General features: G+C 47.0%; 1 protein-coding gene across 2 annotated transcripts in view; it reads right to left on the reverse strand.

Annotated features, from left to right (window-relative positions):
- Positions 1–5,716: 5,716 nt before the first annotated feature.
- The window catches only part of HNRNPH3 (heterogeneous nuclear ribonucleoprotein H3), a 65,668-nt gene continuing 47,030 nt past the window's right edge, over positions 5,717–24,354 (reverse strand). The window contains exons 8-11 of one of the 2 annotated variants that reach the window (XM_030189148.1): positions 13,895–14,030; positions 7,859–7,942; positions 7,640–7,729; positions 5,717–7,031 (exon numbers count right to left, since the gene is read on the reverse strand). In XM_030189148.1, the coding sequence (XP_030045008.1) occupies positions 6,943–7,031; positions 7,640–7,729; positions 7,859–7,942; positions 13,895–14,030 (399 nt within the window). In that variant the 3' untranslated portion in view covers positions 5,717–6,942. Of the gene's footprint in view, positions 7,032–7,639; positions 7,733–7,858; positions 7,943–13,894; positions 14,031–24,354 lie in introns of both variants that reach the window. The other variant, XM_030189147.1, reaches the window with a different exon arrangement.

Here is a 24,354-nt window from a genome sequence, read left to right on the forward strand (position 1 = left end):
CCTGATGACTCTGCCTCAGTCGCGGCCCTATGCCATGGAGGTTATCTTTTCTCCCACACTCCCCGCCCAGTTGGCCGCAGAGGAGGCGTCGGGTTACTACTCTCGCCCTCCTGTAGTTTCCAACCCCTCATCCTATCGCAGTCTCACTGCTTCTCATGCTTTGAAGTCCACTCCATTCTTCTATTCTACCCACTGCCACTCAAGAGTTGCAGTCATTTACTGCCCCCCTGATAAGTCCCCCTCTTCCTTTCTTACTGACTTCGATGCCTGGCTCTCCATTTTTCTTGAACCCTCATCCCTGTCCCTCATTCTTGGAGACTTTAACATACACACTGACGAGCCATCTGATTCTTACGCTTCTCAGTTCCTCACTCTGACTTCCTCCTTCAACCTCCAGCTGTGCTCCACCACCCCTACTCACCAAACTGACCATTGTCTTGACCTCGTCCTCTCCTCTACCTGCTCACCCTCCAATTTCTACGCCTCAGCTCTTCCTCTCTCTGATCATCACCTGATCACCTTTACACTTCATCACCCCCCCCCCCTCAGCCCCGCCCAACACTAACCACTATTTCCAGGAATCTTCAGGCTATCGACCCTCCCACCTTATCCTCTAGTATTTCTAATCTCCTCCCCTCCATCATGTCCTCCGAGTCTGTCGACAAGGCTGTCTCCGCCTACAATACCACTCTCTCCTCTGCTCTGGACACCCTCGCACCATCCATCCCCCGCCCCACAAGGCATACTAATCCCCAGCCCTGGCTGACCCCTTACATCCGATACCTTCGCTCCTGCGCCCAATCTGCTGAATGCCTCTGGAAGAAATCTCGCATCCACACCGATTTCCTTCATTACAAATTCATGCTATCCTCCTTCCAGTCCTCCCTATTCCTTGCCAAACAGGACTATTACACCCTATTGACTAATTTTCTCAGCTCCAACCCTCGCCGTCTCTTCGCCACCCTTAACTCCCTCCTCAAAGTGCCCTCCGCTCCCACCCACCCCCCCTCACTCTCTCCTCAATCACTGGCTGACTACTTCCGCGACAAAGTGCAGAAGATCAACCTTAGGTTCACTACCAAGCCACCTCCTCCTCTTCACCCTTCAACCCACTCCCTCAACCAACCAACCCAAACCTCGTTCTCCGCTTTTCCTGATATCACTGAAGAGGAAACCGCCCACCTTCTTTCCTCCTCGAAATGCACCACTTGTTCCTCTGACCCCATCCCCACCAACTTATTTAACACCATCTCTCCCACTGTCACCCCCCCCCCCCCATCTGTCATATCCTCAACCTCTCTCTCTCTACTGCAACTGTCCCTTACACCTTCAAGCACGCCGTAGTCACACCACTCCTCAAAAAACCATCACTTCACCCTACCTGTCCCTCCAACTACCGCCCCATCTCCCTCCTACCCTTCCTCTCCAAGATACTTGAACGCGCCGTTCACAGCCGCTGCCTTGATTTTCTCTACTCTCATGCCATCCTCGATCCACTTCAATCCGGTTTTCACACTCGACAGAAACGGCACTCTCTAAAGTCTGTAATGACCTGTTCCTTGCCAAATCCAAAGGTCACTACTCCATACTTATCCTCCTCGACCTATCCGATGCCTTTGACACTGTCAACCACGAGTTACTTCTTGCCACACTGTCCTCATTTGGGTTCCAGGGCTCTGTTCTCTCCTGGTTCTCCTTTTAGCTCTCCCACCGTACCTTCTCATGGATCTTCCTCCACCCCCATCCCGCTCTCTGATGGAGTTCCTCAGGGATCTGTCCTTGGACCCCTTCTTTTTTTTCAATCTACACCTCTTCCCTGGGCTCGCTGATCTCATCGCATGGTTTCCAATATCATCTTTATGCTGACGACACCCAGCTTTCTCTCTCCACACAAGACATCACTGCGGAAACCCAGGCCAAAGTATCGGCCTGCTTATCAGACATTGCTGCCTGGATGTCCAACCGCCACCTGAAACTGAACATGGCCAAGACCGAGCTTATCGTCTTTCCATCAAAACCCACTTCTCCTCTTCCTCCACTCTCTATCTCAGTTTACAACACCCTCATCCTCCCCGTCTCATCTGCCCACAACCTCGGAGTCATCTTCGACTCCACCCTCTCCTCTGCGCATATCCAGCAGATAGCCAAGACCTGTCGCTTCTCTCTCTTTAACATCAGCAAAATTCGCCCTTTCCTCTCTGAGTACACCACCCGAACTCTCGTCCATCTCTCATTACTTCTCGCCTTGACTACTGCAACCTACTCCTCACTGGCCTCCCACTTAACCATCCCCCCTTCAATCCGTTCAGAACTCTGCTGCACGTCTTATATTCCACCTGGACCGATATGCTCATATCACCCCTCTTCTCAAGTCACTTCACTGGCTCCCGATCAGGTACCACATACAGTTCAAGCTTCTCCTTCTAACCTACAAATGCACTCAGTCCACAGCCCCTCATTACCTCTCTACCCTCATCTCCCCTTACTTTCCCACCTGAAACCTCTGCTCACAGGACAAATCCCTCCTCTCAGTACCCTTCTCCACCACTGCCAACTCCAGGCTCCACCCTTTCTGCCTCGCCTCACCCTATGCTTGGAATAAACTTCCTGAGCCCATTCGCCAAGCCCCCTCCCTGCCCATCTTCAAATCTTTGCTCAAAGCCCACCTCTTCAATGTCGCCTTCGGCACCTAACCTTTATGCCTCTATTCAGGAAATCTAGACTGGCCCAATTCGACTGACTGTACATTTGTCCTTTAGATTAGATCTGTTTATTTCTCTGTTTATTACCCTCCTCTCACCTACCAACACCCATCCTGTTAGAATATCAATGAAATGCTTTGATGTCCCCATGCATACCCCCACCCTCCCACTCTGTCAGACTGTCAAAGTAATGCTTTGATGTTTCTCTTATATATACACTATCTGCTAACACATTTGCTTATTTCTGATCTGACGAAGGGCAACCTTCGATAGCTAATCAAGAAATGTATTATGTCCAATAAAAAAGGTATCTTATTTTCTTTTCCATGTTTTATTTTGTTTGATTTCTATTGATGTCCTTTAGATTGTAAGCTCCTTGAGCAGGGACTGTCCTCTGTTAAACTGTACAGAGCTGCATAACCCTAGTAGCGCTCTAGAAATGTTAAGTAGTAGTAAGTAGGAGGGGGTCTGCAAACTCTGTCTCATAAAGAGTCTGTGTATTGCACACATACTGTATCTGTGTGAAACACTCAGTCTAACATACGCACTCAGACACACTTGCACCGTCTCACTGTTACACACACACACTCTAAAACATACACACTCCGAGGAAAACCTTGCTAGCGCCCGTTTCATTTGCCAGAAACGGGCCTTTTTTTTTTTTTTACTAGTAAGTATATATCACTCACTGATTTAATCATGAATAGATGAATGTGACTATTGGGCAGACTGAATGGACCACTCAGGTCTTTACTTGCCATCACTTACTATGCTATTAATGCTCTTTGCTCCCAGACTGATGCACAAACCTCAGCTGACACAGGCACAAGCATCAGATGTCACCTGACCTACTGGCACATGCATATGGCAACCTCTCAGCACACAGTGCCAGTGAATCAGAGACAAATCTTACGTGTGCACCAGAGTGTTCCAACTTCCATTCCTTCCTTGCTGAAGTGCTATGGTTAAATTCTTGTGGCTATGGGTAAGATTTCCATCCCTATGCAACTCTCTACATTATAGGCTTGGCTGTGAAATGGAAGCAGTCGACTATAGCCTCCCAGCAGTAACTCTTAAAGTGGATTATGCTTGCCATGTCTAAATTGACTGCTTTTGGGTGATGTGGGATTTGTTCTCTCCATTTTTGCTAATTTGGTCTTTTGTGATTTGATCTGGATCAGCTGTACTTATTGGAAGCTTTTCTTTGGAGAGGAGTTTTGTGTGGGGGTGGGGGGTGGGAATTGAGCAGATTGTGCAGTGTCTAGCTTTCCTGTCATGTTGTACCAAAGAGTGATTGTATGTTTTGACTGGTACGTCACTACCGTCATTGTTTAAACTTGACGTCTTGCTGTTTTGCATTTTTATATAAAATTCAATAAAAGTAAATAGAATTCAGCTATGGCCATGTTGCATTTCCTCAATAAAACACCATACACTTAATCAAAAGGCTAATATTTCAATTTCTGTATCACTAATAGAATCTAAAATATGTAAAATTTACACTTAAGTACTACCATACTGGGACAGACCAAAGGTCCATCAAACCCAGCTTCCTGTTTCCAACAGTGGCCAATCCAGGTCACAAATACCTGGCAAGATCGGAAAAAAAAAAAAAAGGGCAATACATTTTTATGCTGCTTATCCTAGAAATGAGCAGTGGATTTTCCTAGTCATTTTAATAATGGCTTATGGACACTATTTTTTTTTAAGGCATATATCAAAACCTTTTTTAAACCCCAAGCTAACCGCTTTTAGTTTACCACATTCTCTGGCAACGAATTCCAGAGTTTAATTACACGTTGAGTTACTCCCATCTCTAGATCATTTATAAATATGTTAAAAAGCAGCAGTCCCAGCACAGACCCCTGGGGACCCCACTATCTACCTGTCTCCATTGAGAATACTGACCATTTAACCCTACTCTGTTTTCTATCTTTTAACCAGTTTTTAAACCCACAATAGGACACTACCCCATGACTCAATTTCCTCATTCTTTCATGAGGTACTTTGGCAAATGCCTTTTTGAAAATCCAGATACAACATCGACTGGCTCACCTTTATCCACATATTTGTTTACCCCTTCAAAGAAATGTTAATAGATTGATGAAGCAAGATTTCCCTTCACTAAATCCTTGTTGGCTTTGTTTTATTAATCCATGCTTTTGAATATACTCTAATTTTGTTCTATATAGTCTCTACCATTTTGCCCGGCACAGACATCAGGCTCACCAGTCTAATTTCCCAGATCACCTCTGGAGCCTTTATTAAAATCAACGTTACATTGGCCACCAATCTTCCGGCACCATGCTTGATTTTAAAGACATATTACTGACAATAGTTCTGCATGTTCATTTTTCATTTCCATCAGTACACTGGGATTAACACCATCCGGTCTAGGCAATTTGCTACTCTTCAATTTGTCTTTAATAAGCCATGTTTCTGTTAGAAACAAACCCGGTTAATGTTTTGCTATCCGATACCTTCCTACTGATCTAGAATTACATAGGCACCCAAGAAAGGTACATTAAAGTCTTCAACAGGTAAGATTCTTTAGATTTACTTCAACAATTTAAATTTGAGCATTTAGAAAATGGATGCTGGTTTAGATCTTCTATTGCCTATTATAATAATGGAATTCAAACATGCATGGGATAAACACAAAGGAATCCTGTTTAGAAGGAATGGATCTATGGAATCTTAGCAGACATTAGGTGGCGACACCAGTATTTGGAGAATAAAATCTGTGCAGGGAGGACTTCTATGGTCTGTGCCCTGAGAAAGGCAGTGACAAATCACTCTCGTGTATGTATATAGTATTACATACCATGTAAAATGAGTTTATCTTGTTGGGCAGACTGGATGGACCGTTCAGGTCTTTATCTGCTGTCATTTACTATGTTACTATGTATGTTATTAGGCATAGCTTAAATGTAAAGCCTGAAAAACATTAGGTACACTGTTCTATTACTCATGTTGAGTTTATTGGTATTTAGTACTAAGTGAAATGATCTGTAATTTATATATAAATGCCGATTACACACATTTTAGAACAATTATGTTTATTAAAACTGTGTAAACACATTATAAAATGGCCAGCAAATTGTCTGATGTTATGAGCAGGGAATTAAAGCATCAGCAGAACAAACCACTTTCACTGTAAATGATTTAAGTAACAAAATGATTCTAAGCAAGAAACTTAACAAGCCGTATATGAAGTCAGACAAGGAACCTAAGCATCTTAACACATCTGAGCAGTGTGCGTAGACTAAGTTAGCATCACAGACCAATAAAAACGTCAGCTATTCTTACTGGACACAGGGCACGGTAACGTAAATACCACCACTGGCGATAAGTTAAAAAAACTATTAGATGTTCAAATTCTAGCTCTCTATGGACACTGCATACAAACTATTATTCCTATTTGGCATGATCGGCAGTAAAATAAGGCCTCAAACTTCAGCCAAATGGTTACCAAGCTGTCAATTTTTGCCTGCAGTATGGTTAAATCCACTCCAATCTTGCTCTTCCCTTGGTACTGAAAATCACCAACTCTACAAAAATATCCAGTGAATGTTAAACTCAAATGGATCATTTAAACATTTTTTCTTCACCTTTTCAGTTTATTTACTGCAAAACAATTTAAACATTGAACATATATGAGAAAGGGTCTGTTATGAAAATATATAGACATCAGTGGTTTGAATATAAAAAATTTATTCAAATTCAACATATGGAATAAAACAATTAAAACCTACAGAAAGATTTTCCCCTTGTAATCCACAGCTTACTAAATTCTGAAAAGAACAATTCCTTCAGACACTGAAGTCCTCAAAAGGGCTGCTCCATGCTCAAGTGTCCTTGAAACCAACTCGTAAACTGGAAGTCTTTATAGAAATTATTGCTATGCAGTACCCAGCTAGATTTAACAGAAATGAAGCAAATTTAAAACAAATAAAATAATTTTTTTAAAAAACCCACTCACAACTTAGTACATAGCAGCTAAAGTGTGCCAAATATATAAATCCTGGTTGCGGCCCTCTGGTGATCAACTGTACCCTTTATCTACCAAACACCAGCCTTTATTGAAGTTTCCAACGAATTGTGCAGCTGGGTACTGCACAGTACTTTACAGAAAGGCTTCCCAACTGAAGTGGTTGCAAGAAATGCCTTTTAATACAAAAAAAAAAAAAAAAGTTTGTGAATTCAGTTTCTTCCAGGGTACTGTAGAAATGGTCAACATCTAGTACATTCCACGCCATCCACTTCCACCCATGCTTGCATGCTGACCATAGTAGTCTCCACTATTTCCAGTAGTTCCCGCTCCACGACCTAGAAAATGAATTTAGAATAATTCTATTAAGCAAACAAGATATGTTCAATATTGAGTGTTTGGACTTTCTGGCATACACATTAGCATTCGAAGACAAAATGTTTTGAAGCATCATTTATAGCTAAAATTAAAAAAAAAAATATTGGACAGTTTCCCTTCTTTCATTTTTATTCCAGAATATTTTCTTTTACATCTTAACTACATATTTGATAACAATATTCCTTCCCTAAACCTCTATTTCTATGAGCAATAAGCTCTCTGCAGATCACCAATCCTGTTTAACTTACATTAACAATGGTAGTAGTAGTTAAGCTTTCAAATGCCACTGACTGAACTGCTGGCTGAATTAAAGTTACTGATGGCCGACTTAAAAAGTTACCCAGTGCTACTACTTTTCACTTTCAGAGTTAACACCGTCATTTCTACAAACTTGACCTTTTTTACAGGACTCTGCAATGCCATTATTACTGCAAAATATCCAAAATGATCCACTTTTTCATTTCAGCTACATTGTTTATATTAGTGAGCTGGGGGGGGGGGGGGGGAGGGAGATTACAACCAATCTTTACAGAATTAGAAGCTACAGCTCAATGAAACAAAAGCTTACCATATCCACCCATGCCATCAGGATTGCCATAACATCCACCGTAATTACCCATTCCCATTCTGCCCATGGAACCATACCCTGCTTGATTATCTGCTAAAAGAAAAACAAAAGGATGGGGAGAGAGCAGCTCATGAGAAAAAACAACACACAAAAATCCAGGTCTATAAAATATTACCAATGTTGACAAAAAATAAACAAACAAAAAAAAAAAACATATACCCATTCCATCTCTGCCATAGCATCCCATTCCAGTAGAGGTACTACCAGCAGTTGAATTCAGGAACAGTTCGATGTATCGATGTTCTAGAAGGAAAGGAAAGACACTTCACACACATATTCTACTTATATTCTTTCCAACTGTTGCTGTTAACATATATGGAACCAGTTTAATTACGTACCCCGATTCATCTAAGTCAGGAAATTTCTGTTGTAAAATGATTGTGCTGTTTCTGGAATCCAATAGATTACAGGATCTGAGCCAGCATGGTTTTACTAAAAGTGGAGGAGCAGCCCAATGGAGTGGAGATGTAGCTTAATGTTTAAAGCAGCAGACAATCATGAAACCAGGTTCAAATTCCACTGCAGCTCCTTGTAATCTGGGAGATCAAACATTCAATGCCTCCGGTATAGCCTTAGATTGTAAAGCCCTCTAGTGACAAATATACCTACTGAAACAGAATTTAACTGGAGCTACTACAGAAAAAGTATAAGCTAAATTCACACACACAAAAAGAGGTTTTGTTAGACTTGATCTATTTATTCACTGGGTGGCTAGACAGTTGGATCAGATGAGCACCTAAAATGTATTTAGATTTCAGCAAGGTCTGAGACAATTCTATATAAGCAACAAATCAATACTGAGCACCCTTGGTATGGGCCCCAATGTGAGATTGTATCAGAAATTTGCTGCATGGGAGGCATAAAAAGGTAAAGCAACTCACTGAGGATGGAGAAATTAGAGCTTACCTGCTAATTTTCTTTCCTTGAGGCCTCCAAAACAGTGGGGTTGTACCCTCCTGCCAGAAGATGGAGATCGAGACATCACCTTATAAGGGGTCCTGTACAACCCTGAAGCAGCCAGTATTATTACTGTTAAAGCAAGCTGGTAATAACCAACCCCCAAACGTACAACCAGGGGCAAGCAAAACCACAGGAAACCAGTTAACCAACAGAGGAATGCAGAGACTGGCAATCCCCAGGGTAAGAAGCCTTAGTCCCAAATGAAGAACAAGGTTACATGCATGAAGCAATGCATTTGCTGCGGCTGCTGTGGAAAACAAAAATTCAATTGGGGGGGGGGGGGGGGGGGGGGGGGGGGAGGAGTGTGTTCTAGACTGGTTTGGAGGCTTCAAGGAAAGAAAATTAGCAGGTTAAGGTCTAATTTCTCCTTCGTTGGCTTTCAAAACACTCCAGATGAAAGTACCAAACCAGTACTCTAGGGTAAGCAGCAGCCAACCCAGCCATTAAAACACTGGCCCCAAAGCAGCATCTGCATGCACATCCAATCTAATGAAAGAGAAAACCAGATTGCTGCCTGTGTGTCCTGAAGGGGACCAATGTCTGCTCTACCTAGGATGTCCGGACAATAGGCAATGCACCTTCAATACCAACTGCACCTGCTTGCCTCTTAAGAGAATAGGTCGACCCACAGGTCTCTGTCCTCGCTTGTAGGAGAAAAGCCCAAGCCTGCAATGCATCGAGCAGGGCCCCTATGTACTTCAGTTGCTGGACTGAGAGAAGGTGGGACTTGGGGTGGTTTATGATGAACCCTAGTAACAACCAAATAATTACACGCACTGACACTCAGTCCTGTGATGTGCTCTTGACCAGCCAATCATCCAGACAGGGAAACAGTCTCAATTACCACTAGACACTTGGTAAACACACAGAGCTTATGTGAGGCCAAAAGACAGAACGTGAAACTGGTAGTGGTGTTTCCCTAACTGGAATCAGAGATACCTCCTGTGACTAGGGAAATATCAAAATGTGACTATAGGTATCCTTTAAGTCCAGGCAGCAAAGCCAATCTTTTTCCTGAATCATGGGAAGAAGGTGCTAGGGAAGTCATCCTGAACTTCTGAGAAGGAATTTGTTCAGGGACCTCAGGTCTAGGATGGGACAAAATCCTCCTGTCTTTTTGGCCATAAGTAGAATAGAATCCCTTCCTTCCCCTGGTGGTACGGATTTGACCACATTGGCCTGTAGAAGGGCAGAAAGTTTCTCTTCAAAATACCTGCTTGTGCCAAGAGCTGATATACGATGCTATTGATGGCAATTTGATGGTCCTTGCCAATGCAGAGCATTACAAATATGGACCATTTGAAGAACTCACCGGTCGGAGGTTACAAGGGGCAACCTGTGCTGGTAAAAATTCAGCTGCTCCTACCGGTAAGCCGTCCGGGGATTCTGATGGCAGGCAGGACTGGGCGAGGCCAAGAACACAGGGCTTGGAGAGTTCTGGGCAGAGTGAGGTGGCAATGGTAATCTACACCTTTGTGAGTAGTAGGGTTGCTGCCTAGGCCCACTTGAAAACCTCCTAGAAGAGGAGGCTGCAGCTGGAGGTTGCCGAGACAGGGTTTGGATGGTATCAGTGTTCTTTATGACGTCTGAAGCCTCTTCAACCTTACCTCCAAACAGTTATCTCAGCAAAAATGTCAGCCAAATCTCTCCTGAACCACTGGTACTAGGTCAGAGACACGCAATCATGAGTCAAAGTTTCATGCCCCTGGCCAGATACTTCCTGCACTCCAGCTGCTTACTGGACAACTGATGAAGCTCTACAGCCTGCTCTTGTGGGAGAGAATTAGTGTACTTAGGACAAATCCTGGAGCTCCTAGCTCATTTGAGGGCAAGCTACCCACCAGAGTGGTGTGGCAGTTGAGCCCTCAATCAAGAGAGAATTCCCAGTTCATCAGCTTAATGATAGGGTTCAATGGTACCGTGACCCTCTTCCTTAGCAGGTGACAGTCTAGGACAGTTAACATTTCTGCCCTAGGCTCTTACTCCAGCCATCTTCCTGACAAAACCAGCAAGAGACCTTCAGGTGGAGATTTGTCTCAAGGTGGAGAGAAATAACGTGGGTCCTCTTCTGAATCCCATAAATGGTACCATTTAGACTCCTCATCATATCCAGACCAGGCAGAGAGTGTGCCTGCCTTGGCTCAGTGGAACTATGTCCACCCCTCGAAGAGTATCAAGGTACAACCTATCCTCATATTCCAAGGAAGCTTCCTCCCCCGTCAACAGCGGCACTGTACATGTCAAATAACCTTTGAGATGTAGTGTTGAGGATCTCCATATAGGCATGGACAGAGAATCAAGAAGTATCGGGGGGGGGGGGGGGGGGGGGGGCCTGATCCACAGCTGGCACAAGTGCCGAACTAGTAGCGGATACCGGGTTGACCAGAGACTTGTGCACCACCACCTCTTCCAAAGTGCTCCTCCCGGTGCTGGCACTTCTCAGGTATCAACAATAACAACAAACAGTACTCATGTTCTATATAAATTACAAAATCTTTATTAGTGAAAACAAACCAGTGCATTAAAAGAATTACCAAATAGTATCCCTGCAACTCACTCACACTGCCATCCACATCAGACTTATATACCCTGATCACATAAATCCCACAAAGAACATGGAACATAAACTCTACATTGCAGTTTCTTCAGTCTCTGTGTATCATCAGAGCACAATCTCAATGAAGATCAGTCAGTGAGCCCTAAAAAAACACAAGGGCACACAAAACCCAGTCCTTAATAATTGTAGCAGATATTGAACATTGCTGATCTTTGTATCCAACAAGTTCTCAAGTGAAGAAAGAAAAAAAACTCCACTGCAATATAAAGCCACTGTTCTTATCCCTGTGATAAAAAAAACCCCTCAGAGAAACACTGGGAATTGCAGAGTCACACAAATCTTCTGTGATCCTCCTGCACACAGTCAAACCTTTAAATTAAAGGCAGCCAAAGAATGCGTCAGGTAAGTGGGAGGCTTCCAGGGATAGGAAAATTAAACCCACATAGTTGGTATACTCCAAAGTTCTCAGGTATCACCAATGCCAATGCCCCAGTGCTCCTGGCACCGTGCGTTGATGAGGACCAATGCTTATGCTCGCAATACTTTGGTGCCGAGGACACCAAGAAGGCAGACCCCATCTCAATTTGGGCTACCTCAGCATCTATAGAAAACAAATCATCCAAAGTCCTGTCCAAGACTAAGCTCAGCAGAAGAAGCCCATGGCCACCAAGGAGCCGCATATGGCTGCCTGCACCACCAAAGAAGAGATGTATGTTCTTGAGAGCGTCCACTGGATCCTGGACATCCTGAAATGCCATGCCACCACACCAACCACAGTCACCTTAAGGAGGGACCTGTCTGCATCCGGGACCTGGTATAAAGGCGTACCATGGACCTGGCTGGCTGAGAGGGAATCTGGCACATCCCACCGAGCCTGAATAATGTCCCGAATGTCCTGATGCATTAGAAAAGTTCTCCCCAATCTAATGCCTTTGATCAGTAAGTCCACCTTACAAACCACAGGGACTAAGGGCTGTTCCTCCTCAAAATGAAGGGTGGAGGCCACCAAAAGAAATGAGCTCCTGAAGATCCAGACTATGGATGGATCTTCCCCCAGAGGTAAGGGGGTCTGTACTTGACTCAGAAGGGACCTGATCCCTCTTCCAAACATGCCTCCTCCTCCTCCAGGGAGGGCATCTATATCTCCAGGTCCGAAGCCAGGTCTTCCTCTGGGTCCCAGGAAACCCTAGCCCTCTTAGCAGGAGCCAACTGCCTAGATAGGGGACCCCCTGAAGTACAAGCCCATACCAGCCTCAGTGCCCGTTTTCAATATAAAGGCCTGATACAACTGGAGGACAAACTCAGGAGGAAAACCAACCTCCTGGGAGCTTTTCCATGATAGGGCAGGTTCGCAGCTTGCCCCTCTGCTCACTTTTTTTTTTTTTTGTTTGCATAAAGGAAACCACTCTACTGCGGTAATGAAGGGGAGGAAAAAAAAAAAAAAAAAGAGCGAGACTGCTGCAGTAGATGACAGAGCAGACCTGCTCGTTTGTGCTGAGGGAAGTTTTTTTTAATGAGTTGGAACCCCCGAGTGTAGTACCCAAAGGCTGGAAAAACAATCCCTACGACAGCAGTCTGCACTAAACAGATTCCCCGTTGCACAGGTTTTTAATTTTATTTTAATAAACCCAAAGAAAAAGAGAGACTAAAGAACTTCAGTATTCTCAAATACTGAATCTAGGGTCACATGGCCTGGGCTCTTATTGGCTCTCTAGTCAGAAGTTCTCAATCTCCACCTGCTGGAAGGACTGCATAACCATCAGTCCAATCCTGTGCCGGTCCAGAGGGACACTAAGGAAAGACGTTTCCTGTCTTTTTTTTTTTTTTTTTTTAATTATATGAAAGGAAACCTTAAGGGACTGCACAGACTTACCACTGCCACCATTTGCTGAGACAGAGAAGAAACTGACTTTCAAGGGACTGCACAGCCCACTTATACACCTATTCGAAGTTCAGTGAATTCAGTCTCCATCTGCTGGTAGGAGTGCATAACCCATCTGTGATTGTCTAGAGCAGTCATTCCCAACCCAATCCTCAGGGCACACCTAGTCCCATCAGGTTTTCAGAATATCCACAATGAGTTAGAGTTGATGCAATTGAGGCAGTGCATGCAAATCTCTCTCATGCATATTCATTGTGGATATCCTGAAAACCCGATGGGACTAGGTGTGCCCTGAAGACTGGGTTGGGTCCAGAGTGACACTATGGAAGGGGCAGTGTTCAAATTGAGGTAAGTGCTCTGGCCTGAGACCAGTAACTCGCGAAATCCTGAAGAGCCAAAAAGCCCCACAGAGGAAGGCAATACCATTGACAGAAAAAATAAGCACTGTGAGAACACAATAGCACATTGTCCCTGCTCTGCGGACAAAAACAGACTGAGGAGCCCGCGCTCGAATGTCAGACAGAAGACACCAGTGCATGAGCTTGGGACCCTGCTAGAAACGTCTAAATCTCAACTTCCACACCAGGATCCACCGGATAACGTCACCTAGCTATGAGAATACAACGATCTGCTTGTCCTTGGAGAAAATCCAAATTCAGGAAAGCATGGGGACAAAGTACAGAGATCTCTAACAGAGGAAAGGATTGTAAAGTTTAGTTTGTATAGACAAACTGGAAAGGCCCTATGTTTACATATATATTTTAACTCTTACCACAAGAACACAAAATTAACTTACGCATATTGTTTTTATCTTTAGCCATGGCAGCCACTGCATCTTCATGTGTTGCAAATTCTACATCAGCTTCCCCAGTTGCTCTCCCATCTGCTCCAATATCAATATGAACCCGTATAGGATTTAATGGGGAGAAAAACTACAAGGAAAAAGAAAACATTGTGTAAAACTAATTTTTGCATTGAATTTTAAAATCTCTTGGTATAAATCTTCATTTTTTTATTTTATTATTTTTTAAGAAGTTAATCCTCAACTACCTTACCTTACTCTGAATACCTGAAGGTCCATTTTCTATAAACAATCCAAAAGTCATTAATCCTCAGTACTAAAGTGCCCTACTTCCTCTAAAGTAAAGATCACTGATGGTCAAATTTCTTCATATAATAAAAAGTAATTTTCAGGAAATAAGAGCCACTCATTAGCCCTGCTTTTCCACACCAACATTCCACAAACCAAGTATCTGTCATACAAACATGACCAGTCACACTGCTCTAGCTTTTATCAACTATCCCTGCCCTTACCATTATTAATTTTAAAGCTATTTTTAAGCAGCGCAAGCTTCACCATTTATAGGAGATTGCTATCACCACACTGTTATAACTTTAAACTCTGCCCATGGCCCATAGTTGGAAATGTATCAAAGCCCTGCCACCACTACATTCTGATTTACTTTGTCCTATCTTCCTTGAGGTAAACTGTGCTACTGCTCTGTTAAAAGTTCATTTTATCCATTTTGGATATGGAGCAAAGGTAAAGCTTACCAGTAATAGGGATTCTTCAGAGACATCGGGAAAAAGCAGCCACATTGAGGTGGCCATTAACAAATACCCAGGTGCAGCAAGTCATTAGCTCAAAAAAAAGTCTGAGGTGACCATTAACAAAGTCCCAGGTAACCCGATTCTTTAGCTCAGATAAATTAGGCCTTACCTGCTAATTTGCTTTCCTTTAGCCCCTCCGGACCAGCCCAGAGCTTGACTGATGGGTTTTGCAAGCCTTCCAGCAGGGAGACTGAGATTTTCGACTCATCAGTGAGAGCCAATAGGAGCCCTAGCTACATAGAACAATCCAATATACAGTACCAAAGGAGGAAGAAAGAAAACAGCAGCTGTGCACCCAAAGCCACCAATCTACCACAAGACTGTGCAACATGCAAATCGTGCCTGGCTCCCCTTAGGAAGCACCACTGCACAGCATGAGGTGGCCCGAAAGAATGCAACAATTTTTTTTTTTTTTTTTTTTGCAAGGTGCAATTTCTCAAACAAACCACCAAAAACAAACAGCTCTCCTCGAGGCACAAAACAGAGAATATCTATTGCTGAACGGGAGGGATCTGGGCCGGTCCAGAGGGACTAAAGGCAAATTAGCAGTTAAGACCTAACTGCTCCTTCCTTAGCGTCCCTCCAGACCGGCCCAAATCTTGACTGATAGGAAGTAACAGAGAAGTAAAGTCATGGGTGGGACCCCAGCAACCCCGCTGTGAGGACCTCCTGAGCCCCAAACACGGTACCTTGTTGACCCTGTACATCCAATCTGTAATGCCTGGAAACAGAATGTAAAGAGGATCAAGTTGCCGCTCTACAGATCTCCAACGGAGGAACAAAACACCACTCAGCCCAAGAAGTAGCCCGACCTCTGGTAGAGTGGGCCTTTACTCCCGCCAGTGCTAATCTGCCGGCTAAAAGGTAAGCAGAAGCAATCATCTCCATAAGCCAGCGAGCAATAGCGGGCTTAGAGGCTGCCAGACCCTTCTGAACCCCACCAATGAGGACAAACAAGCAATCTGTTCGCCGGAAGTCCTCCGTAAGCTTCAAATAGAATTTGAGCGCTCTTCTGACATCCAAACACAAGCCGGCGCTGCTCTTCTGAACCTGAGGAAGACCCCAGGACAGGTAAAAACATTGAGAAACACGAAAACACCTTGGGAATAAAGGAAGGAAACGGTCGCAAAAAACCATACGGTCCTTTGCAAACTCCAAAAATGGCGATCAACACAAGAGAGCCTGCAGCTTCGAAACTCTCCTAGCCGAGGCAATTGCCACAAAGAAAACCACCTTTGAGAGTCAAGTCCTTCAAGGTATAAGAGGGTCAAAGGTTTGAAGGGAGGATGAGAGAGCCTAGAGAACTAAAGATCCCACAACGGAAAAATAGCCTGTTCGGGGGGGGGGGGGGGGGGAGGCGCGCGCACCAGGCCCGCGCCCCTTAAAAAACAAATCACATCCAGAGGAGAGGCTACAGACTTACCCTGAACTCAACCTCGAAAACAAGATAAAGTCACGATCTGAACTTTCAGTGAGGACAGAGCCAAACCTTTGTTGAGCCCCCGTTGTAAAAAATCCAGGACCTGCACAACGGAGGCACGAAAAGGAGAAATACCTAACCCGTCACATCACTCCTCAAAAACTCTCCAAGTCCTGATGTAATTAAGCGAAGTAGAACAACGCAGAGACTTTAGCATGGTGGCAACTACTCCCGCCGAGTAACCTCACTTAGTCAACCTCACCCTTTCAAGAGCCAGGCTATAAGACAAAATAGACCACGGTCTGGATGACTCACTGGCCCTTGAACCGACAGACCCGGGTGTTCTGAAAACCTGAGATGAAATCCAACAGACTCTGAAGATCGGCATAGCAGGGTCTGCGGGGCCAGTACGGGGCTATCACAATTACCTGACCCCTGTGCGCTTCTACTTTCTGGATCAGGCGATCTAAGAGGCTTCAGGGGAAAGATATACAGGAGGCCCTTCAGCCAAGGCTGGAGCAGTGCATCGATTCACTGAGCCTTTGAGTCTCTCCGGCAACTGAAGTACAACAGCACTTTCGCACTGACTGCTGCAGCAAAGAGGTCCATGGTTGGAAGCCCCCAGCAATGCACCACTGCTCGAAACGAGTCATCGCTGAGGGACCACTTCCTCGGGGGTCCAGAGTGGTGCGACAGAAAATCTGCCTGCACATTTCCTACTCCTGCCACATTAGCCGCTGAGCTAGAAGGTGCAGCTTCGCCCAACTCATCAGCAGAACAGCTTCTCTCTCCAGTGTAAGACTTCTTGTCCCTCCTTGGCGATTGACATAAGCTACCGCCGTGGCATTGTCGAACAGGATACACACTTGTCTGTCCCTCCAGGAATGGACGGAACGCCTGAAGCACCAATCGGATTGCCCTTGTCTCCAAGAAATTGATGGAGCTCTTTGATTCTTATGGCGTCCAGAAACTTTGCGCATACTGACCCAGACAATGGGCTCCCCAGCCCTTCAGACTGGCATCTGTAGTCACCACAATCCACTGCGAGCATCCCCTGGATAGACTGGACGCTCGAAGACACTAGAGAAGGCTGCCCCGCACTTGCTCCGTGAGCTGTAGTTTCTTCCAAATGGAATCCCTCTGGGAGGACCACCTGGACAGCAGGGATCTTTGAAGCAATCGCATGTGAGCCCTGGCCCAGGGCACCGCCTCTATCGTTGCTGCCATGGAGTCTAGTACTTGAAGGTAGTCTTTCGCTGACAGCAGAACCAACTGGAGCAAATGCTGGACCCGAGCCTGCAACTTGAAAATCCAAGCTTCTGTCAAGAACACCCAGCCTGTCCAAGTATCGAACCGTAGCCCCAGGTAATCCAGGCACTGAGAGGGCTGCAGGTGACTTCTGAAACTTTACTATCCATCTGAGGGACTGTAAAAACTGAACTACCCTGTGACTTGCAGGCTTTTCCTGAAAGGTAAGGACGAACAAGAATCCCTTCCTTCTGGAGGGTAGCCCCTACTACCACCATCACTTTGGTAAAGGTCCGGGGAGCCGTTGCCAGACCGAACGGCAATAGCTTCAAGAACAGGATGAAAGCGGACCATGGACTTGGCAGGTCTGAACGTTGCGTCAAGGGCATCCCACTGAGCCTGTATGGCATCTCTAATGTCCTGATGCATGGGAAAGGTCTTTCCTGGCTTGCGGACTCGCTTTACCAGTAGGTCCACCTTGCGGGGTTCCACAGCTTGAGGTTCCTCCTCCTCAAAATGTAACGTGAAAGAGACCAAGGATATTAACTCCTGATCGTCCTTGTGAACATTCTGAGAACAGATGGATCCTCCCCCCGTCTGAGAACAGATGGATCCTCCCCCAGGAGGAGAGAATCCATCTTGGTCCCTAAGAAGTCAGAGATGTCTTCTAAGGGATCCCCCTGAAAAACATACTAGTCTGTAAGACAGGGCATGTCCGGGTCAGGGCTTGACTCCCAAGTCTTCCTCTCGATCCTAGGACCTCAGAGGTCTTTTAGCTGACACCACCTGAGCCTGCCCCAGATCAGATGATGAAAGACGACTTTTGCAATAAAAAGGCTTTATACATTTGCATCACGAACTCTGGGGAAAAACCTCCCTCGGGTGCAGCAGAAACGAGAATCTCAGGCACAGACAGCATGAGGAGAAGAAAGAGAAACCGGCTGCTGCTGCAAAGACAAAATGGCGGCAGTTCCCGTCAAGACGGGACCTGAAGGGACATCAGAGCGCCTCACCGGATCAGCCCCCCTCCCCAAGATCGGCAATGGCACAGAAGAGGGCCAGGGTAAGACGCTCCTTCCACGGAGGTACAATATTTACACCAACACCACACAGCGCAGACGTTTTTCAGTCATGCTAGCAGAGACACGTGGCGAACTCCCTGCAGTGCTTAAACTTTTTTTTTTTTTTTTTTTAGTTGCAGAATAGAAAAAGACTGGCAGAGGGGACAGCGGAGGACAGAAAGCTGTCAAAATGAGGATAGCCGCTTTGCCTGTTCTCTGCCCCATTTCAAATGGGCCATTTTTTTTTTTTACTATCTTTTAGCACTCATACATGGCTGCCTCTCCCAGAACCCTTTCCCCCTAAGGGTCTGAGAAGCTACAAGTTCCACAGTGAGAGAACCCAATATTAAATCTATAAAAAAAAAAATTTTTTTTAAAGCACAGAGGAAAAAAAAGAGAAACAAGGGAGACTGACAGGGCTCACCACCTTCCACCTGCTGGAGACTGAGAATACTGGATTGTTCTATATAGCTAGGGCTACTATTGGCTCTCACTGATGTCAGAATTCAATCTCCACCTGCTAGAAGGCATGCACAACCCATCAGTCAAGCTCTGGGCCAGTACAGAGGGATGCTAAGGAAATATATATATTTTTTGTTGTTATAGTGGGGGGGGGGGGGGGGGGGGGGGGCGCTGTGCCTGTCTCCTCCCTCCTCAGACTATAAAAGAGCTGAAGTGAAAAGGCAAAAAGGCTAGTGAAAAAAATATTTGTTGGGATGAGGAGGGTGACTGTGGTTGCATTTCTCTGACCCCTACAGAGAGCCCGTTACAGGTAAGCAACAATGCTTTCTCTGTAGACTTTGCAAGAAAGCGCAGGCACATACTTGAGGGTCTCTCCACTATCATGAACATATACACATAAATGGTGGAGGATAAAGCTTACATAACATAGCCATACTGGGTCAGACCAATGGTCCATCTAGCCCAGTATCCTGTTAATGAAGGAAAATGAAAGAGCAAAGCGGTTGCAGAGGACCACTTATTCAAATGCTGCATTTTATTTTTATTTATAGCCCGCCTATTAACTAAGCAGATAAATAGAAAATACAGCACAAAACAAACTGACCCATAAGTCTCATTAATCTATACAAAAATATATACATACAAGGTAAAATTATGTATAATCATAACTGATAATTTTCTTTCCATTCATCATAGCTGATCAATCCATAGACTGGTGGGTTGTGTCCATCTACCAGCAGGTGGAGATAGAGAGCAAACTTTTGCCTCCCTATATGTGGTCATGTGCTGCCGGAAACTCCTCAGTATGTCGATATCAAAGCTCCATCCGCAGGACTCAGCACTTAGAGAATTACACCCACGAAGGGACACTCTGCCCAGCTCACCACCGCCGAAACGGGGGAGGGGAATTAACCCAGCTCATCCCCACACAAGTGGGGGAGGGGAATCCGTCCAGCTCATCCCCGCGGAGCGGGGGAGGGACACCACACCCGCCGATGCGGGGGGATCTGGCTTATCCTGCAACCGCGGGAGGAGCTGACTGACCCTAACACCGCCGAAGCGGGAGGGGTACAAAGCTGCCCTACAGCCGCACGAAGCGGGAGGGAGTGCCGGCAGAATTTATGTCTCAATCCAGCCCCGTAAAACGGGTGGGAGAGGAATGCAGCAGCTCACTGTAACACAAACTCGTCTCAACTCTTGAAGAATCCAAGTGAAAAAACTTGAACACGAAGTCTTTCTGAAGTAACTGAAGACTAAACTTGAACCTGAAATGCAACCAGAATAAAAACAGTACAGATATCTAGGAGGGGCTATGGATTGATCAGCTATGATTAATGGAAAGAAAATTATCAGGTATGATTATACATAATTTTACCTTCCATATCATCAAGCTGATCAATCCATAGACTGGTGGGATGTACCGAAGCAGTACTCACCCAGGGCGGGACATTGAAATCCCTGACCTCAACACTGAAGCTCCAAACCGGGCCTCCGCCCGTGCAGCCACCGTCAAACGGTAATGCTTGGAGAATGTATGAGGCGAAGCCCAAGTTGCCGCCTTGCATATCTCTTCCAAGGAGACGGATCCGGCCTCTGCCATCGAGGCCGCCTGAGCTCTCGTGAAGTGAGCCTTCAGCTGGATAGGCGGCACCTTCCTTGCGGCCACATAAGCCGCTGCAATGGCTTCCTTGACCCATCTTGCCACTGTAGGCTTAGCAGCCTGCAGACCCTTACGAGGACCTGCAAACAGGACAAACAGATGATCCGATTTCCGGAAATCATTGGTCACTTCCAAGTATCTGATGATGACTCGCCTCACATCCAGATATTTAAGAGCAGAGCACTCCTCTGGGTAGTCCTCCCTACGAAAGGAAGGGAGACAGAGCTGCTGATTCACATGGAAGCGAGAAACAATCTTGGGCAGAAAGGAAGGCACTGTGCGAATAGTCACTCCTGCCTCAGTGAACTGCAGAAAAGGCTCTCGACATGAGAGCGCCTGGAGCTCGGAAACTCTTCTGGCTGAAGTGATAGCCACCAAAAAGACTGCTTTCCACGTCAGGTCTTTCAGAGATGCCCTTGACAAGGGTTCAAAAGGCGGCTTCTGCAATGCTCTTAACACCAGGTTGAGATTCCACGCAGGCACCACTGAGTGCAGAGGAGGGCGTAGGTGATTAACTCCCTTGAGAAAGCGCACCACATCTGGCTGCGAAGCCAGGGAAGCACCCTTCAGGCGGCCCCTGAAGCAAGCCAGAGCCGCTACCTGGACTTTAAGGGAACTGAGCGACAGGCCTTTCTCCAGACCTTCTTGCAGGAACGCCAACACTGAAGAAATTGGAGCAGTGAAGGGAGAAAGTGAGCCTGCTTCACACCACGCTGCAAAGATACGCCAAACCCTGGCGTAAGCAGTAGAAGTAGAGCGCTTCCTCGCTCTTAGCATAGTGGCGATGACCTTGTCTGAGAAGCCCTTCTTCCTCAGACGCTGCCGCTCAATAGCCAGGCCGTAAGACCAAAGGGGGAGGGATCCTCCATCACCACGGGACCCTGATGTAACAGGCCCTGCTCCACTGACAGCCGCAGAGGATCGTCGACTGAGAGCCTGATCAAGTCCGCATACCAGGGACGTCTGGGCCAATCCGGACCCACCAGGATTACCCTGCCGGGATGCTTTGCCACCCGGTCTAGCACCCTGCCCAACATGGGCCAGGGCGGGAACACATAGAGGAGCTCTTGTGTCGGCCACTGTTAGAGAAGAGCATCTACTCCCAGGGATCGAGGGTCCCGTCCTCTGCTGAAAAAGCGCGGCACTTGGCAATTGGCCGATGACGCCATCAGATCTAGGCTCGGCTGGCCCCAGCGCTTCGTGATGTCCAAGAACGCCTGAGCAGATAGTTGCCACTCTCCGGGCTCCAATGTATGGCGACTGAGAAAGACCGCCTTGACATTCATGACTCCGGCAATGTGGGCCGCTGAAAGCTGCTCCAGGTTCGCTTCCGCCCACTGGCAAAGATTCATAGCCTCCTTGGCTAGAGGGGCGCTCTTGGTATCTCCCTGGCGGTTGACATAGGCCACAGCCATGGCATTGTCTGACAGGACCCGTACAGGCTTCAACACCAGTACCGGGATGAACTCCAAAAGCGCCAACCGAATGGCTCTGAGTTCCAGGAGGTTGATAGACCACTTTGCCTCTGCAGGAGACCAGAGCCCCTGCGCTGTCCTTCCCAAGCAGTGGGCTCCCCAGCCCGACAAAGAGGCGTCCGTCGTGACGACAATCCACTCTGGGGTCACCAGAGGCATTCCCGCAGACAACTTGCCTGTCTGCATCCACCAGCTCAGCGCCTTGCGCACTGCTGGGTCCAAGGGAAGGCGCACAGCATAATCCTCCGACATCGGAGTCCAGCGCCGCAGCAAAGATTGTTGAAGTGGTCTCATATGAACCCTGGCCCAGGGCACTACTTCCATCGTGGCCGTCATAGAGCCCAACAGCTGCCCATAGTCCCAAGCCCGAGGAGGAGAGGCTACTAGGAACTGGTCCACTTGAGCCTGAAGTTTGACAATCCGATTGTCTGGCAGGAACACTCTGCCCACTTGGGTGTCGAATCGAACTCCCAGGTACTCCAGGGACTGAGTCGGGCGCAGCTGGCTCTTCTCCCAGTTGATGATCCATCCCAGGGAGCTCAAAAGAGCAACTACCCGGTTCACAGCTTTGCCGCACTCTGCATAAGAGGGGGCTCGGATCAACCAGTCGTCCAGATAAGGATGGACTTGTACCCCTTCCTTTCGTAGGAAGGCCGCGAAGACCACCATTACTTTGGAAAAGGTCCGTGGAGCAGTAGCCAACCCGAATGGGAGGGCTCTGAACTGGAAGTGTCGTCCCAGGACTGCAAAACGCAGAAAGCGTTGATGAGGAGGCCAGATGGGAATATGCAGGTACGCTTCCTTGATGTCCAAGGATGCCAGGAACTCTCCTGCCTTCACTGCCGCTATAACAGAGCGGAGAGTCTCCATGCGAAAGTGCCGCACTTTCAAGGCCCGATTGACCCCTTTGAGGTCGAGGATAGGCCGGACAGAACCTCCTTTCTTTGGTACCACAAAGTAAATGGCGTAACGTCCCTTGCCAAGCTGACTTTCTGGCACCGGAACGACCGCGCCCAGGCGGATCAGATTGTCCAAGGTCTGCTGCACTGCCACAGCTTTGACCGGAGACTTACAGGGAGAGAGTACGAACCCGTCTTTTAAGGGTCGGCAGAACTCTAGCTTGTAGCCGTCTCTGATGACTTCCAGCACCCACGCGTCTGAAGTTATTGTGGTCCACTCGCCCAGAAACGAGGACAGCCGTCCTCCAATCTGCACTGGGGCGTGGACCAAGGCCCCGTCATTGGGGTACGAGACCCTGGGGGAGGACCGGAGGGAGCACCTCCGGGACGGCGGTCTCTGCGAAAGGAATGCTGCTTGGGGGAGAAATTCCTCTTGAAGGAAGAAGGGGCAGAGGAGCCCGACTTGCCCGGGCGGTACCGACGGGCTTCCTGCAACCGTCCTCTGAAGGTACCGGGACGAGTACTAGCCCGAGCCCTGACCTCTGGTAATTTCTTGCCCTTAGACGTGCCGAGATCGGTCACGATTTTGTCCAGCTCGACCCCAAAGAGCAGCTTGCCTTTAAAAGGTAATCTAGCCAGGCGGGATTTAGAGGCGTGGTCAGCAGACCAATGTTTCAGCCAAAGCCACCGCCGCGCAGAGATTGTCTGAGCCATGCCTTTAGCTGAGGCCCTCAAGACATCATACAGCAAGTCTGCCAAATAGGCTAAGCCCGATTCCAGGGCCGGCCAATCAGCCCTCAAGGAATGATCCGAGGGGGAAGCCCGCTGCACCATAGTCAGGCACGCCCTGGCCACATAGGAGCCGCAAACTGAGGCCTGCAAACTTAAAGCAGCCGCCTCAAAGGACGACCTTAAGGCCGCCTCCAATCTTCTGTCTTGGGCGTCCTTCAGGGCCGTGCCACCTTCCACCGGCAAAGCCGTTTTCTTAGTCACCGCAGTGATTAAAGAATCCACGGTAGGCCACAGATAGGCCTCACGTGCACTCACAGCCAAAGGATAGAGGCGGGACATAGCCCTAGCCACTTTAAGGCTCGCTTCCGGGACATCCCATTGAGCCGAAATTAAGGTGTGCATGGCATCATGCACGTGGAAGGTTCTAGGCGGGCACTTCGTCCCCAGCATAATGGCAGAGCCAACAGGGGCTGAGGGAGAGACGTCCTCCGGAGAGGAAATCTTCAAAGTGTCCATGGCCTGTAACAACAGGTTGGGCAAATCCTCTGGGCTAAAAAGCCGCGCTGCAGAGGGGTCATCCGCTCCATCCGAGCGGGGATCTATCTCCTCCAAGGAATCCGCAAAGGACCGTTGGGAGACCTCAGACACGCTGCCCTCATCTACATCGGAGGAGACAAAGTCCTCCAAG

Source organism: Microcaecilia unicolor, unplaced genomic scaffold (assembly GCF_901765095.1).
Source record: "Microcaecilia unicolor unplaced genomic scaffold, aMicUni1.1, whole genome shotgun sequence".
NCBI classification, from domain to species: Eukaryota; Metazoa; Chordata; class Amphibia; order Gymnophiona; family Siphonopidae; genus Microcaecilia; species Microcaecilia unicolor.